The sequence below is a fragment of the Protopterus annectens genome, chromosome 10.part0 (genome assembly GCF_019279795.1).
Source record: "Protopterus annectens isolate FY-2018-M chromosome 10.part0, PAN1.0, whole genome shotgun sequence".
Taxonomy (NCBI): domain Eukaryota; kingdom Metazoa; phylum Chordata; order Ceratodontiformes; family Protopteridae; genus Protopterus; species Protopterus annectens.
In genome coordinates, this window is record NC_056744.1 from 1,378,548,872 (window position 1) to 1,378,567,890 (window position 19,019).

At 46.4% G+C, this 19,019-nt stretch overlaps 1 protein-coding gene across 1 annotated transcript in view; it reads right to left on the bottom strand.

Moving 5' to 3' along the window:
- The window catches only part of LOC122814285 (interleukin enhancer-binding factor 3-like), a 167,480-nt gene extending 151,244 nt beyond the window's left edge, over positions 1 to 16,236 (bottom strand). The window contains exon 1 of the mRNA XM_044086875.1: positions 15,841 to 16,236. Within this exon, the coding sequence (XP_043942810.1) occupies positions 15,841 to 16,236 (396 nt within the window). The remainder of the gene's footprint in view (positions 1 to 15,840) is intronic.
- Positions 16,237 to 19,019: the final 2,783 nt, after the last annotated feature.

The following is a 19,019-nucleotide window of genomic DNA, read 5'->3' on the forward strand; positions in this document are numbered from 1 at the left end:
CCAGCCATACTGGCTACCTGTGCATGTCCCTTCTCTGTGACAAGTCGTGTGGGTGCATAGTACTGTGAGGGTGATGACCACACAGGCAAGTGTCCCCACCTGCACACTATGGGGTGTGCGTTATAGTGGTGTACACCCCATGAATGCGGCCATGTTCCCGTACTGTTACAGGGTCCTATTGCTGCACAGTGTGGCCTCCAGCTACCAAGTGACACCTCACATCATCATTGGCCAGGCCGCTTTGTACAACTCCTGCACCATGTCAACATACCTGTAATGTTTCATGCTATGTATTTCATGTTTCTATCCAGTGTAGCCTGTGGCACCGACCACATGCGTCAGGTGCAGTATATGTGCGGACATCTGTGTCATGTTGGTGTGTCTAACAGTCAGGTTGAGGGTACATGTAACATGCTGATATTGCCAGACGTGCCTGTGAGTAATCCACAGTTACACGTGGGGGGGCTGCAAACACTGCTACCTGTAGGCACATGCAAGTACACCATAGGAGGGAACCAGGGTATCACAACCAACATGGTGCTGCAGATGTAACCAAGACACATACCGTGAATGCATCACAATGCATGCTGCACCTGCACTACATGGTATGACTGGTGCATGTCGACAGTACACAACCTATGTCACATACACATCTCTCAGTATTCACACACAGCCACTGCAACATATACATCCTTCACTATGCATACACAGGTAATATTACATACACCTCTCACTATGCTGTTTACCCTGTGCATCAGAATATTTGTGCATAATCCTGCACCGATGGTGTGGATGACAGGGATGCGGCACAGGCTTCATCATATGCACAGGGTGATATGTTTGCCAGGGGTATAGGCTGCACCAATAGATAACATCATGTGTGTAAGGGCCAGTGAGTTGACTGGACATGTCTGTGCAGAATGCATGTGGATGTTGTGGAGCCCTACAGTTGTGTTTGCTGTGTGCGTGTATGTGTGTACACAGTTCTGCCATTTGTGATGCCTACACGGGTATAATTGACAGCCCCAGATTGTACAGAGCAGGTTGTACAGCTCACTGTGTCCATCCATGGCCACGTGACCTGTGCCTGCTTGGGGTTGCACGGGCACTACCAGGTGGAGGTACAGAGTGGCTACTGTCCGACGACAGATGTCCGCTGGAACCGTGTCCCCGCTGAGACTGTCCAGGGCAACGTCCACATGGCCTGCTGTGTCCTGGTGTTGACAGCGCAGCACTAGCTGCACTGCTACTGCTACCGGCACTATGGGAGCGGGCATGTGAGGTGGCATGCTCACGTCAACCTACACTAGGTGGTGTTGCTGGCCTATGTCCACGTGGCCTACGCCTCACTCCTACCAGGTGTTCCAGCACAGACAGCTCCTGCTCGCGGATTGCCATGCCTCGGTCAAGGATTCCGACCATTTCACCTAATCGCCTATCCAGAACATTAGCAATCTGCTGTTGAGCATTTGCCAATGCCTGGATGTTGTCATTTAGGGTATGGATAGCAGCCCTCTGCAGCCTCTGCCCTTCTCTGTTCTGCCATTCAGCACGTGCCTGTGCCGCCATTACAGTCTGGAACATGCGTCTGGTGATACCAGCTGCTGTGCTCTGTCCTGCAGGTGCATGTCTGCCAGAGGTCCTCCTACGAGCAGCACCGGCCACATGCCTGTGTGGCACATCTGCAGTCATTACACTGACACCATGGTGGGTAGACACACCTTCTGTAGCCCCAACATGTTCCTGTTCCACACTAACAGATGCTGTCTGTCCTTCCTCTATGGCCACTGGTGATGTGGTATGTGTTGGCAGCAGTACTGTGTGCGTGGAAGAGGGGGACATAGCTGGGATGGTAACCATTGGCACAGATTCAGCCCCTGACAACCCTACCTGTACCTCATGCATATGTTCATCACCGCTAGTATCTGTGGGGACACTAACATCAGATGGACCGCAGGAGGGTAACGCACCTACATCACCTGTGAATGCAAAGAAATACTGTAAAGTACAATAGACACAGGCACACACACACAGACACACACATGCACACAGACACACACACACACACACAGACACAGACACAGACACACACACACACACACACACAGACACACCCACACAAACAGACACAGACACACACACAGACACACACACACACAGACACACACAAACACAGACACACACACACAAACACAGACACACACAGACACACCATGCATGTGATTTGTCAGATGGCATGCAGCATGCCTGTGATACAGCAGAGGGCATGCAGCTCAGGCATTAATAGTGTTAGTAAGCATACCTCCCTGGGTACACACTACTGCAAGCAGGTGTCATATCAGTAGCCATGCAGTTCACACAATCATGGTAGTATGCATGCATCCCCGTGATACACCATGTGGCCCAGAACAGGATAACAGTACACATGGCTGACGTGACCTTGACATGTAATCTGCTGACATGTGCATTAACATGCATACATATTTGACACAATGGTGTCCTGACACATGTACAGCATCATAATGGGCTTCACATTGCAGTGTTGTGTGTATGCCCTACACATAGAATGCATGTTTAGCAAATGTGCATGAGCATGGGGGGGTAGTGTGAGCCATCTACATTGCTATACAGTGTGAAGTACAGACACTGTGCCATTGCATGGCAACATGAGGCATCTATGTTGCTGTGGAATGCATAATATGTACACATTGCATAGCCATAACTGCAACACAGTCGTGATGTTCAACAGATCGTATATGGTAGACTTCAGTGACACCTCCAGTAGCTGTGCACAGGCTGTTAGGTTGTCCAGTGTACCACATCAACTGTATAATCGGTCAGCTAAGGCTATAATTGGACCATGTGTGGACAATGTGCAACAGGGTGTATACACATCCCAAGTACTGTGTGGCTACATGTCTCTGGCCATCCCCCATGGCCATGTGTGCACATGTGTTGGCCAATTGTGTGTGATGGGCATCTTTTCCACATGTCTGTGTTGTCCCATATGACATACACCCATAGATGTCAGATATGTCACAATCCACAGGGCTATGCAGACAACGGGTTGTATGTTTGGCATGTGGGGTATAGGTCATGCGATAGTGTGACAATATTGCAGACAGAACACTACATGTCTGGGACATGTCAGGTGGCACATCACAATGTGTGCACCCAATGCAGGGGTATATGACACAATGGTGACACCTGTGGGCTGCCCATATCACAGCTCACTGTGTGGTACTGTGTGCGTACCACACATGTTGTTCCAATGCATGCTACATATGCCTCCATTGTAGAATACCTCCACCGTTGTATGCACAGCTGACCACACATGTCGCAATGACAAGTACTGTGGTTTCAAGTCGGTGTATCATTACGTTTGTATATATTGCACATGGGTGGCGTGTGTGAATGAAGGGTGGTGCAACCTGCATATCATGACTGGAACAAACATCAGGTGTGCAAGTATTAACTGGCCACATGGCAAATAGATCTACACTGTAACATACCTGATACTGATGACAGTCTCACCTGCAACGGACCCATGTCTGTGTGGCACGCTAGAGGTACCTGTATAGGGGTGACACACCAGTATGAACATTATCCATGACTGTATGACAGCCACAGGTTGAACTGTGCATGTGAACACATTCACCTGTGTAATAGCATATAGTATGCACATGTGTGCATACACAACGTAGCATACTGTAGTATTCAGCATGTGTGCCCACATACCTGGCATATGTTGTTACTTTACATAATGTACAGTGACACATGCAACTACATGGGATATAATAGCCATATGTGCAGTACTGACTTACCAGGCAACTCCAGGCTCATTGGTTGGGAGACACCCACATCCATGATGGCAGCTAGTGTTTCTGGATGCTGTTCCCTGGGTGTCCCCAGACTGACCAGTAGCTCCTCGGTGTGTGTGTGGGGGGGCTGGGTTGGTGGCCAACCACCTGTTCCACCTTGTTCCCTGGTGATTGCAGTGGCACGCTGTTTTGCATGTCGCATCAGGTCCATGCAGTGTCTGCATACCTGCTGGTAGGTGCGGTTATGGCCACCCACATCGTACACCCTCCTGCGTAGATCCTGCCACAGGTCATCCCGCTGCTGGGCATGCTGTGGCACATGGCTGAACAACAATTCATAGTTGTCATGGAGCTGTGGGATGAGGACATCATCCTCCTGGCGGGTGTATGCTGGGAGGCATGTACGGGGCATTATCTGTAAGACATAATGATGGTGACTGGTCACAGTTTCAGAGATGTACAGAGATACTGCTGCACATACATTTCTATGACATCTACTACATTTGCACAATTATCTTTGCAAAGCATCATGACACTGACACGACTGACGTGTTTGTGTCACACATGTCACACCCATTATGCATCGGATATCATCACCATATATGTGTGTCACCTCATTACAGTGTTCATACTCCATGTAAATGCTGTCTTGCTGTGAGCATGTCTATTTGCCTGCACTTGTGTTCTTACCTATCTGCACATGCCTCGATGTGTCCACGGTACTACTGTTGACCTGGATGCTGTGTATATGTCACATATCAACACAGACACAGCCGTAATGGACTTGAGCAGTGACAATGCACACATACTCATGGACACCTGTACATGCATGTGTTTTGCCATATACATCTACACAGCACTGTACAACTGTTCAACATCCTGCCACGGATCGCCTGTATTGCACATGTGATAGACATGGGACAATGGCTAGTCAGACGACATTCGCAGGGATGGTCATCAACCATAGCATGTGCAGGCACGGTTTCCAAGCTGTAACAGACAGCCATTGTGCCACCGCAAGGTGCATCAGTGCCACATTACTGATCCAGTCAGTTGATAGTACATCTACCATGCGGCCATCACACCATGTATGACTGGGTTGACATGTGCAGCTTTGATGGACAGGGTTGCATGGTATGGCGGGAGTATGTCACATATATGGCACAGGGATCTGTCCAGCCTGTGGCGATCCTAGTATTAGGATGGTGGCTGTCCATGACATATGTCATATAGATCAGGATATGGACATGTAGCATGTCCATCATCATGGTGTAGCAAATGTCCTTCTGCAAGGTAGACAACATGCTGCATAGTGGAGGTGTGGATTGTGAAGGCTGGTATCACACATCCATGCATAGCCATTACCCCTTACAGGTGGTATGTGATCCAATATTGGTCACCACAGTGCTGTATATGCCTGTCCAGTGATCTCCGTGCTCATGGATGGCACCCTGACATGACATGGGTACCTCATATGACCACCTAAGGGGCCTGGAGATGTCACCATGTCGGGGGGTGCACTGCACTGCACCATCCCTTACACAGTGTCCATAATGTTGACCACAGCCTAGGTAGTAGTGTATGGGTACAGGGATGTTCACCTAGCGGTGACACTGCTGGTATCATCCATCAGACTGTGCACATATGTCACACACCTCACCCACACAGCCCATTCTATATGTTGTTCACAACACTGACACAGCTATACTGATAGGTCATGGCCATTCACAGCCTTACATACACAGATGCCTAACATTTGTCTGTGTGGTATGGGCTACAATGAGGGTGGGGTACAACACATTAACCCTGTTCTACTGTAGCTGGCACCGATGTGCTGTGCACATGTCACTCTTGCACCTTTTGTAGCTGTGAGTCTGTCAACAGGCCACTGGTGGAACACTCCTGTGACATGCAAAGGTATTTGTAATAAAATATCCATGCTGTCTTGTACATCTGTACTGCTAACATCTACAGTGCTAATGGTTCATGGACATGCACACCATACTCAGCAGGGTTATAGTGCGGTGCCACCCTAAATGACTGTCATCACCACTTGTGGGTTGATATTATCCAACACCCTATCTGTATTGTATGGTCATGCTAGGCACTTGTTCAGAACTTGTGAGCATGTCATGAGCTACTGATTACTATAACGCCCATTCCACACCATTTCCCAAAGGTACACTGGCTGTCCTACACTTCCCAGCTTGCTTAAGGTACGACAGCTGTTGTACACATGTAACGCACATATCCTGTGGGACATGGTTGTATATACAGGCATGTCCAACTGTCACATACCAGTGCTACTGCCTGTCTATATGAGGGATATGTTGTCCATGTGGCAATAGAGCAATTGTCTCATGTACACATTCAATGCTCACCTCCCAACATATGGCACTACAGCCTGTGGGGGATGCACTTCTGCAGCAGTGCCTGGCCCATAGCTCTCAGGTGTACCTCATTACGAGGAACGTACCTCATTTGGGGTTCTAAAAGGTGCATGTTCCTCAAGGTTCCACATTGGAAGGGTCTGTCACACATTCATTGTTGTAAATAGTTTACCTGCTAGCCATGGCTAAATAGATGGGAATCATATTAATTCATTGGAATATCTTTTTTATACGTAAGACCAGCCTATTTTAGCCATCATATGCCCTTCCTAGTTGACGCTGTTAGTAAGCCAGTTGTAAGTGTTCCACGTTTTGCCCATTTGTCACACAGTATGGAGGCTAATGTTCCTCAGTTTGGGGACAAGAGGCTGACAGCTATGGCTAGGGGTAATGCTGTTGCCAACCCTGACTGCACCTGACAGTCATTTGGGGATGTGTAACATTCGCAACACACCCCACCCATCACATAGTCTCACATGATCTACACCACTGGCCACACATACAAGGACAACTTGTGCAGTATGTCTCCATACTCACTGTAGGCACCAGAGGTAGCCCCCATCATGGAAGACAACATCACCAGCTTATAGCCTACAGACTCATGTGTGCCCATCACATACAGCCAATGGTGAGTTATAACATTCACAACACACCAGTCATAGCTGACTCTGTAGGGAGTCACACTGCAGTTCTACACAGCAGGCTACACAAGGCGTTAGTCGCTTACATCTTGCTGTCGGGTAACTGCTTCTGCAACATAACCTATGCACCCATGCCACATCTCACCAGGTACGATATGTCTGTCATTCGCCATGTTAGTGTGACTGCCCTGTGATCCCACTTCACAGACTACGTGTGCAGGGACATGCAATAGCTCACCAGTCTTATAGCCCTGAGGGTGTGGGCCTAGCCCTGGGGAGCATTTTGCATTCATCCAGACACGATACCACTGTACAATGACCGACTGTGTCACTTCAACAGTTGCCTATGCTCCTATTGTCATTCCACAGGCATGTGGTATCTGTCCGCTATGACTGTCCTGGTCAAACACAATGCTGTGGCACAGATGAGTTGCACCTGTCAGCCCTGGGAGTACAGCTCACATGTAAGGCTCTTGCTGCTTCTATACTGCCTGTCTTGCACAGTTTCCAATAACTGTCACCGGCAGGGCGGTAACTGGCAGGCACGACATGGGGTCATGTGACACAATGCTTGCATCTTCCTCTGTGACGCATGCAGGCAAGGTACACCTTATAATGCACCACTCAAACATCTCTGCAGTGACTGGGACCTGCCTCTAGGCTCTGCAGAGCACACCTGCAATGACAGGTTATAGACAGACCATACCTTTTAGGCACATACCTGGACCGGCACACCCATAGCTGAGGGGTTCCCATAGCCCACTATGTTTTGCACACATCCTGGCAAGTTGCTTAGCACAATGCATCAGAGGTGCTCCATGTCCAACTAACTGTGTCCGGGACTGCTATACACATTGTTACAAGCGACAAAGTCAACATCATACCCCACGGGTAACATACCTTCTATGTTGGTATAGTGGACAGTGGGCCTCAGACAACTACTACTGATGTGTGACTGACACTACCCCACACTTCACTGGGATAGCCACTCATGTACCGACACATCCATGAGTCATACCCTCCGCTCTGCTGGATCAACCCATACACACCACCTCCAAGACCTACATTACCCTTGGCATGAACACTACCACCATGTGACTGGTGTTACACACCTGGGGTTATCCCCTCATTGGTGGAGTCCAAACATATGCTAATCGACCTTGTTAGCCACATCCCGGCAACACAACCATCACAGCATACACGGTACATGTGTACTACAACACCTACTACAGACGTCTGCTGACAGCGGTTGTTAACATCATGACACCCGTGCAGATGGACAATGCACATACAAATGCTGACACAGACCCCAGTGCACTTCATTAGCATGTACACAACTGCATGGATCATGCTATTCCACACAGAGCCATGATGGTACACACCAGATAACAGACGCCACTCTGGTGGTCATGTTCCATGGACATATGATGTACAACAACAGGTCTAGGCTGTTGCACAGTGGTGTACATTCCCATGTGTGGGGTGGCTCACTGGACAACCGTGGTGGGGCCACAGGGTCCCTCATCACATACTCCAAGACTAGCTACGTAAACATGACTGCCACACATTCCGGGGTGTACCACCAGGCATTATGGTGGTATGTCAGTATTCGATGGCAACCCCCACATCTGCTGTCACATACAACAGTCACTCAGGAACATTGCAGACCCAGGTGTTGTTGGCAACATGCTGGAGGATGGATTCAATGCTGACAGTACACCCTCTCACTCACTACAGGGCCGCAATCCATACATGAACATTGTAGTGTCCCTGTGGTCACACCTACACAGTACTGACCTACACTCTATATGTCCTGGGACACTGGCCCTGTGTCACCTTCCAAAGTCCCAGGCTGTGATGTCCACCAACCTCTGAATTACATGTCTCCCCACTAGGCCACCATATTCAGTAATAGCCTTGTTTCAGACATTGTAGCCCCTGAATGGCACACAGCAGCATTTATCACACTACACACAGGTGGCACCGCATTGCATGAGTGGGACTATAGTCCTACACACCTGACTGGACTGTTCAGCATGGCTATGGGGCACATCATCAAGGACGTCATTCACAGAGACATTGTTGGGCTCCCGTCCTTTGCTGCCACCTGGGTTGGGCTTGTTAAGGCCAGAGCATGGCCCCTACACATGGTGGACTCCTTTCATACAGTTACCAGGGCAGTTGCTGATGGTATGGGAGTCCACACATCCTACATTGTCCTCTCATTGCCTTTCAGCACCATTCCCCATTCTGGTATTGACAACATACACATCCTCCTGCACATCGTGTGTCTCAGGATGTTATGCTATGTGGCTCATGGACAGGACACACAGTGAGGCCAGCATACCATAGTACCTACTACATGTCAGGTACATTTGGCATACCACGGTCCTCAGTCATAGGGCCCCTCATGTTCAGTATATGCTTTCCTGTGGAACAGGCTGGCACAGGGGACTTTCCCTGCCTAGCTTTCAAACCCCTACATACCAAGCACCATGATTGCTCCACCAGCTGATACTGACTCCAACCATATGGGTGTCGCTGTGACAGATATATACTATGACTATCATGGCATCAAGCTGCATGACACAAGGTGCATGCACATCACCTTTGCATTACACCATTCACCCACTGACTATCACATGGATGGTAGTCCCCTACATACATATCACATTGTACATGTTTGCAGTACACACATATGTCGCACCCACTCCTGTGGTTACCGTATTGCCACTGTGGTGTGGATATCCTTCTACGTGGCCACACCTATCTGTACTGGGTGTGTAGCTGGTACATAGGCACCCATTGTACCTCTGAACTCAAGATATCTACACACATTCAAGGGTACACCACCCCATTTAGGGTGTACCTTACACAACAGCTACAGCTTTACATGCCACAACATTAACACGCCATGACGTTTACTGAGCTCTGACAGTTTAAATATGCGGCTGCACTATGGACACCACATCTGTACACATTTGCATACTACATACTCAGGGGTGACCTCTGCTGATCAGACAGGGCCCATGTCCACAACATTATTGATGGATATACTCCTCATTCGCGACATAAGCAGAGGCCACTGTGAGCAACATGCTCATGGATATGTGCACACATGCTACAATGAGTGGGATGTGCTTTTGGGTTACATTCCCAAACCGGACACTCACCATGCTGAGGAACATAAGTCCTATGTACATCACGCAGGGACACTCAGTAGCACTGTTCATGTGATACCTCCCTTGGTGGTTGGGAGACACATGTAGGCCTGGGATCACTGCAGTGGCTGTACTGTGCAGAGGGGCAGGTGACACATGGCTCTCCTGTTCACAGGACACTACCCTGGAGAGGTGCCACTAATGTGAACACTGTAGTTGTGCTTACACATGGACTTGCCAGACTGCATAGTACCCCACTATGCACCTGTGCAGCTATTACATGTCCTTTGTGCATGGTTACTTGGTAGCCCTTCCATTTAGATTAGCTATCATGCTATTACTATGTCCCATACCTACAGGCCATATGTATCCTGTTATTGTACATACCAATAGACGATACCTGTGGTATGCATGATATGCCTGTTATGCTGTGTAGAATATCTGTCATATCTACCTATAATACTATACATTACACATATTTCACATAGTATCCCATAATGCAAAGCATACTTGCACAGCGGGACCACCTTACATATGTCATTAATGTTATATGCCCATACACATGTGTGCTGTGACAGTATATCAACATATACTATCCCCTGCTATGGCACATCCTTGTTGGACATACCCTACCACTAACGGCGGGTTGTATGGCATTGTTCTGTTTAATACCCTCATGTAGCATCCCTTGTGGTGTCTGTGCTGTGTACCTTGTGTCCCACTGCTGGACGCACAGTTTCGACAAGCGTTAGTATGCTCAGCAAGACATCACTACATAAATACCTTTCCCCACTTTATGCATTGCGGACACATTTAATTAATGCAAACCAGGCTATACATACAGTAAAACTAATTAATACAGATCATGCTATACATAACCTTACATATCGGACGTTCTACATACCTTGTTGTTGTTATGGCATTTCGTTTCTATCTCTCTCACAGTATTTCAACTGTTATTCGGTATGAGCATATGGTTTGAATGTCTGGCAAGTCATCCTTATATACATCGATACCTGAAACATGTGGATTCATCCCGCCAATTGGTGTTCCTGAGTGACTAATTACTTGCATATCAGCTGTGCAGCTACTCCATTCGCCAATTACGCAGCGACAGTGGGGTATAATTGGATTCTCCACTTGGGCGTTGCCTATTTGCCCTACCTTCGGGGAGATGGTCTGTATTGTGTTTTGTTATGTGTAACTGCAACTGCTATGCATGGAGACAAGTATAGTTTGGATTCATGTCCCCCGTGGATTGTGTGTGACAGGTAGAGTATTTGGATCAACATGTGGGTGTACCTGTCATCCCGACGTCTGATAACGGAGTATTGCAATCAAAACCTGTAACATGGCTGTTTGTTCCATTATACAACGCCTGCAATTTTGCATGATGCCTTTAATTGTGTCTCTCACATGGTATGTTGAGGGTTCTGCAGATGTAATTGACTGACTGGATGTTTGTGCTGCTATTACAGTTTGTATTGCTTTAGTTTCTAGTGTGGGGGATGTCGGTGGTTGTACGTAACATATGAGGTTTGTGGGCCTTGCATTTCTACATAATCCGTATATATGTGTGTGGGCTCCGTCCCTAATTAGAGAGCTAACAGTTAGTAGACTTATGTTACGGGCTTGTATGTTGGGCCATTGTTAATTGGTTTCTATATCGTCTGCAGGTGAGCTTGCTACTTGTATACCTCCGTAATTGCAGCGATATATCAGGGGATATGTGTAAGTGACAGCTATCCCTTCTGTCCCAGATATTTGCAGTCATTGTGGTTGTGTTGTTAAAAGAGCCTGTTTGCCATGGGTTGCCACCTTTTCATATGGTCATTGTTGGACACTTGCGGGACACAAAGTGGTGTTTACAGGCCAACACGTAGCCATGGTCAGTACACAGGTAGCACATACTTTTATCCTCACTACATACCTATTGTTGTGTGACTTTGGCTACTTATCATATTGCATGTAACATTTAAGTTTCTTACATACAGGTATAACTATTAAATACGACTGTTACATTATATAGGGGACATATTTATGTCCTACCATCTTGGACATTTGCCCTTTGTACTGTTTTATGTCAGGACACACCTGCCCAGGGTGGGGCTGTCCCTCCTACTGTGGAACAGGTAGTAACCGTATGCCAATGGCTAGCTATACCCACACCTACCGTACTGATCTGCCTCTGACTTGGCACTAACAAACACATGTTGCGGACACACACACACATTACAGTCACACAGAGATGCACATGGCACCCTCAACGCACACTTACACAGACTACGGCACTCACAGACACAGTTGAACATAGTACCTACATGGACCACGACACTGGCAGCGGTGACTAACTGTCCCTTTATATCATCATACTATTACTCGCGGATGTACTGTTCCGGTACTGTGTTCTATCGGTCTTTCAGCCTCATGGTTACGCATGTCGGTATGTTACACATTCCATGGTTGGCGGTATCCTATTTATTTGTACCTCCAAGATGTTATGAATGTCATTGAACTATTATATTTGCAGATATCGCTGAATCCATCTATATCACCATATATCCCTCTATTGCCCTTTCTATCTGTATTATATATGCATATGTGTACATATATATATATATATATATATCTATATCTATATATATATATATATATATATATATATATATATATATATATATATATATATATATATATCTGGCGGGGAACGTGACAGGCACACAGCACCATCATATGCTGTAAGACTCATGTACTGTTCAGGTGTTGGCATTCCATGTTCCACTGGCTGTTGTGTTTACAATGTTTGAGGGCTGCCTATGTAGGAGTCACACATTGGGCCACCTATACATTACAATTTACAGGTGGTCATGTTTGTGTGCCATCCATTTTACTGTGTGTGCAGGTGGAGAGGTGTCAGTCCATAGGGGCCTACACTGTCAGAGTATGTGCTATACGTTCCCTCTTTGCCAAGGCGTAGGCATATTGGGCATGCCTCAGTCTGCCTACTGGGGCTGGCACAGTGTGTTCATGGTCTGAATCCCTCTGTGCCTGTAATGGCCTTGGCAATTGCGGTGGGCTATGAGGGCCTTCACCATTTTGTCCCTGCTGCAGCTGCTTCCGCAGGATCATATTATGTAGCATGGCACATACTATGACGATGTGGGCACACGTGCCTGGGGAGTACTGCAAGGCTCCACCAGATGTATCCAAGCACCAGAACCGTGATTTCAGCATCCCGAACACACGCTCTATGATGATTCTGGTTTGTGTGTGTGCCTCATTATGGCGTTCTTGCATGGGTGTGTGTGCATTTCTGATGGGAGTCATCATCCATGGCTCCAGTGCATATCCAGCATCCCCCACAAGGTGGCCATGTGGGATGTCCCCCCTGACAAAAACCTGATACAGCTGTGAGGCATGCCAGATATGGGAGTCATGGTAGCTTCCAGGGCTGCCAGCACACACATCCATGATAATGCCCTGGGCATTGCACATGACCTGGCAGTTGATGGAGTGGAATCCCTTGGGTTTATGTAGCCCCTACCCTGCTCACCGGGTAGTGACTTGATTTGTATGTGCGTGCAGTCTATCACACCCAGTACCTCCGGGTATTGTGCCACATGATGGAAGTGGTGCATATTGCTGGCCAACTCCTCCTGAGTTCTGGGGAAGTATATCTGCTCATTGGCATGTGGTAACATGGCATCCAGGAACTGGTGTAGTACCCTGGATGCTGATGCCTGTGAGATACCCATTATATCTCCAGTTGGCCTTTGAAAGGTACCTGTGGCCAGTATTTGCAGGCTTACACATACCTTCGTGTCCACTGGTATGGGTTCCCCTCTGTTGTTTCTGGTTCTCGGGCGTGGCCGGCACAGCTCCACTATTTGCTGTAAGATGTCCCTGTCCAGCCTGTAATGCTCTATCTCCAGGTCATGTAGCCCCTGGTAGGTTACCCTTGGTCTGAACACTCTCCTTCTCCTCCGAGGCCTGCGGTGGTTGTCGGCATCATCCTCCACAACACCGTCGGTCTCTAAAACATGCTGATGAATCACAGCTATGGCAGCTCCCAACATGTACATTTTAAAAGTTCCCCGTGTGTTTACAACTATGGTGCAGTGTTTGGGAATACACAGGTGTGTGTTGGCTGCTTTCACACTTTATACTATTATGCTGTGAACACCGATGATGTCATAGGGTGTGTATGTACGATCATAGCTACAGGTTATCTTATGTGTTTTACTGCCGGAACTACTATTGTGGTGCCTTTGGTGTTGAATTACATTTGCCTGCCGTGGATTACCTCTTGACCTTCCCTTTACATTTCTGCGCGTTGCACCTACCATTTTCTGGCGTGCATCCTGCAGCCTACTTTCATTTGTACTTTCCTGGACCTGGCGTATCTTGAGCTATGTGTGCTACTGCCGGTCTGCTGTCAGTTTGCTTTGCTCTGCTGTGTCATGTCTCCTATCTTTGCAATCCAATACCTCCCCTCCTTTCTTTGCATTCAAATGCCTCCCCTATCCTGTTTTTCAGGTTTCTGCAAGCAGACTTGTCAGCTGCCGTCGATTGGCCTTCGTGGGTTGATTGGTGTTGATTGCTTATTAGTACTCCAATTACCCTACTTCCGCATTTCCTTCTTTTCTTCCCCTGACCTTCCTGTTTCTGCTATTGTTTGCGGCATGTGCATCCGATTACTGGGTTTCGGGCACGTTTTCATCCTCGTACACATGCGCTTTTGGCCACCATGTGTGCTCTCAGCTAAACGATTCCTCCCCACCCCTGTCCTGCAGCTTTGCTTAGCAATGGACAGGCCAGATTTGCAATGCTCCAATGTGCTTACTGCTATGGTGGCACACCCCTCTGCTGATGTCATGTATCTCCTCTGAGCCACTCCTCGGTGTTATAACGCTGCACCGTATGGTACAACCTTCATCCAGCGGGACATTTGCGATTCAGTATTATCTGCCTCATTTGCATGGCATTGACTACTAATTCATAGTTACCATGCTGAACACTATCGCAAGCCCTTAGCAACCCTTGCACCTTGGTTGTGGTGTTCCATGCCTACCATTGTGTATTATGCTGTAAACCTGATTTCTATTACATTGCGATTTTATGACATTTTTATATTATTTCTTTATGTTACAGCTTCTGCACACATGCCCTGTGGTTGTGCTGTGCGTTACTGTGGACATGACATTAAATGTTGTTATTTATGTGTTGTGCATCTTTTCTTATGCCATTGGCTGTGCATTTTGCCATTGGCATATGTTAACATTGTGATACCTGGGTCTGGCCCTCTTCCATAGCTCCGATGTTCTGTTTGGGAAAATGTAAACCGTGTTTTTTGGTTTACATTTCCGTGGGCTTACGCTACGCCTGCACCACTTCATAAATTGCTATATGCCTTCATTTGCATGGTGTGACACTGCACATGGGGTGATTTGCATACCTACGCCGGGGGCAGAACAGATCTGGCATACGCCGGTAGTGCACATGGAATTGGATTTTACCTGAATCGCTCGACGGCCATATTTGGCGTTATAACACCTACGCTATGCATGCGCCTGGCACAAGCTTCATGAATCCTGGGGTAAATTATGTGAGATCTGTGATTCTGTGTTATAAATCTAGAAAATTACAAGTTAACATGAAACTCTTGGAATGCATCTTTCTAGCAAACATAGATTTCAGCTTCTTTCAATGTCGTACTGTCCTGCTTCAAAGTAATATATGACTTAGATATTTTATCATTGCATTCAGGCAGATTGAAGTGATATTCTCTTCTTTTTCTATTATTTACACCACACACAACTGCACTTACAATAATCAGTACCAAGATTAAGGATCCTGCAACTATCAGCACAAGCACTGTGATGCTAATACCATTACTAGCCTCACCAGTTGGATCATTTGGAATAATCATTGTTGCCTGTGCAATATTAGATACATTTGCCTTGTTTGCAGCCACATAAGCATGTGCAGTAGAGTAGTGAATGGCTCCATTTTCTATTACATCTTTGGGTTTGAAGGAAAAGCTTTCTTGGTGCCCAGTAGGAAGGGGTATAATGTGTGAAGTGTTAATTTGTTCTGCACTGCCAAAGTCACTTCTGAGGGTTACAGTGTTCTTAGTCATTGTTATTTCATAATCAGAAGCTGAAATGAGAAAAGTGATATCCATGAATTTGATATACAGTATTTGTCCTTGAATCTGATCCATTGCATAAAACTTGTGCCACACACATGAAACCCAACTAAACAGTCATATTTTTATTTTGTCTGTTGCAATTAAAAGAATTATATAAAAGAAGGAAGAAAAAAACAGATTTAATAAGATAAGGCTTAGTCAGTTCTTTCTTTCCCTTCCCTTCCATTCAGAGATTCTCCAATATTGATCAACAATGGCCTATTGTTTTGTATTTGCCAAACATATAACTAGTACATTGCTTCATTTTTAGATTAAAGTTGACAGATCTTCATGACATATCAGTGGTTTGGTTTAGATGGTACAGCACCTTTTTGAAAGATATATTTTGACAATGCCTGACTGAGTTTCATTACTTTTGTAATTATAACTTGTACTTGTTTTTCTTCATTAAAGGGGCACACATGACAGTCTGATGAGGCTGAAACTGTGTGAAATGTATGTTTATTTATTTAGTAATTTTTAAGTCAAAGACCTTTTCACATTATTGTATCTACTTAAAGCAAGCAAAACAATTTATGTAATGTTTTCTTTGTGTTTTCTATACAACTGAATTTCATTTCCATTCCTCTTATTCTTTCATTACTATATCAGCTTTATCATCCATTAATTTATCTGTTTGACTCTCTCCCTGGGATTCATGAAGCTGAAAAGTCTGTGCAGGAACAGTGTAGCCGTTCCTGCATGGAATATGGCTGCCGAGTGATCCAGCAAACAACTGATCTGATGTGCACGAGCATGCCTACACTGTTCCTGCATGGATATGACTGCAAAATGTTAATTACCTCATTTGCTGGTGAAAACTATGCAATGAGGTGAATTAGTGATTCACCAAGCAGCCAGGTATCCATGCAAGAATAGTGTTATTTTCAGAAATGTATTCGGTTAGTAACCGAAAACATTTCTGCAAATAACAAAACAGAAGCATGACAGCTCCCCAAAAACATATATTATAGTGTTTAGGCATACCAATGGTCAAATATATGGCCATTGGCATGGAAAACTGATTCATTCTTATAAAAATCATTTTTTTTATTTTGGCTGATCTAGGCCGTTTAAGCATAGGGCAGCGGCGTGGAAACGGGATCATGCCAAAAATAAAAAAAAATGTGAAACCTCAATTTTAGGGGAAATCTGCATTTTGTCTTTATAGTCTATGGCATGCAGAATCAAAACAATACCAGAGTACACTGGCTGTCAAGGGAAATGGCTCCATGCTAGTACAGTAACTATGGACTAAGGCAGTGGGGTATGCAAATGAGGGAAAATTTACTGAATCACAAAAATCTTCTAAGTCCCAAACTGCACCTAACTATCTAGCATGATAGTGTAACTAGGAGGAGTAACAGACATGAAAAAGGGGAGTGTCAGCCATGTTGTAAGCACATTAGAGCCCTATGGTGCAGCGATAAGCTCAAGAAAGCACAGCTAAGCAAGGGTGTGTGTCTGAGGCTGTATTGACTTATTCCATGAAATGAGGAGCATGTTCCTGCCCAGGGGAGGGCCATTTCTTCCTGTTTACATTAGCTAAATAGGTATGCACAGTGCGCACTGGGTCTACAGTGCGCACTGGGTCTAAAACAAAACAAAACAAAAAATCCTGAAATACCAGGGCTGTTTATATTTGGGCACTGGGTTTTGGTGGTCCACCTTGGGGCTTAAAAGTGGCAGAAATGGGAAGGGAAGAAAGGGGGGGATAGCAGAATTAAAGCAATCAAGTACAAATAACATAGCTGACAGGTGGAATGCATCATAGTCAGGCAATCATACAGGCAGCATCTGCAGCACAACAGTATAAAGTATGGAAACACCTTACAGTCTGGTTTTTCCCACAAACTCTGCAAGATTGGTGTACACATGCCGGGGAATTTTAACTGGAAAAATATTAGGGGATGCCATTGCTTTGATCCATCAGTATATGCTAGAGGCTGAGAGCAGGGAGGAGGAGGAGTAGAGTGTTCAGACCCAGGATAACTTACCAGGGGCTACATGATATGGAGATAGTAGAGCACTACAGGGTGGACAGAGACATACTTCAGCAAATCACTGAGCTGTCCCAGCCTCAACTCAGACCTAGAATGAACAGAGGGGAATTCATCCCAGTGGATACCAAGGTATGTGTAACCTTAAGAAGTCTAGCTACAGGTACTTTCCAAAGACCTACTGGGACCTCATGGGGGTGTCACAGGCAACTGCATTTAGGGTACTCCACCAGTTCCTGGATGCCATGCTACCACATCCCAGTGAGCACATTTACTTCCCCAACACCCGTGAGAAGACGACCAGCAATATGCGTCTCTTCTATCATGTAGCAGAATACCCAGAGGTAATGGGTGTGATAGACTACATGCACATCCATATCAAAGCACCACCCAGGGAACAAAGTAGGGGCTACATAAACCGCAGGGGATTCCCCTCCATCAATTGCCAGGTCATGTGCAATGCTCAGGGAATTATCATGAATGTGTCTGCTGGCAGCCCTGGAAGCTATCACGAATCCCACATCTGGCATTTGTCACAGCTGTACCAGGCATTTGCCAGTGGGGGGCATCTCGTATGGCCATCTGGTGGGGAATGCTGGCTATGCACTGAAGCTGTGGATGATAACACCTATCAGAAATGCAAACACACCCACACAAGAACACCATAACGAGGCACAGGCACAAACCAGGATCATTATAGAGCATGTGTTTGGGATGCTCAAGTCACAGTTCCGCTATGTTGACATATCTGGTGGAGTCTTGCAGTACTCTCCACCCACATGTGCACACATGTTCATAGAATGTGCCATGCCACAC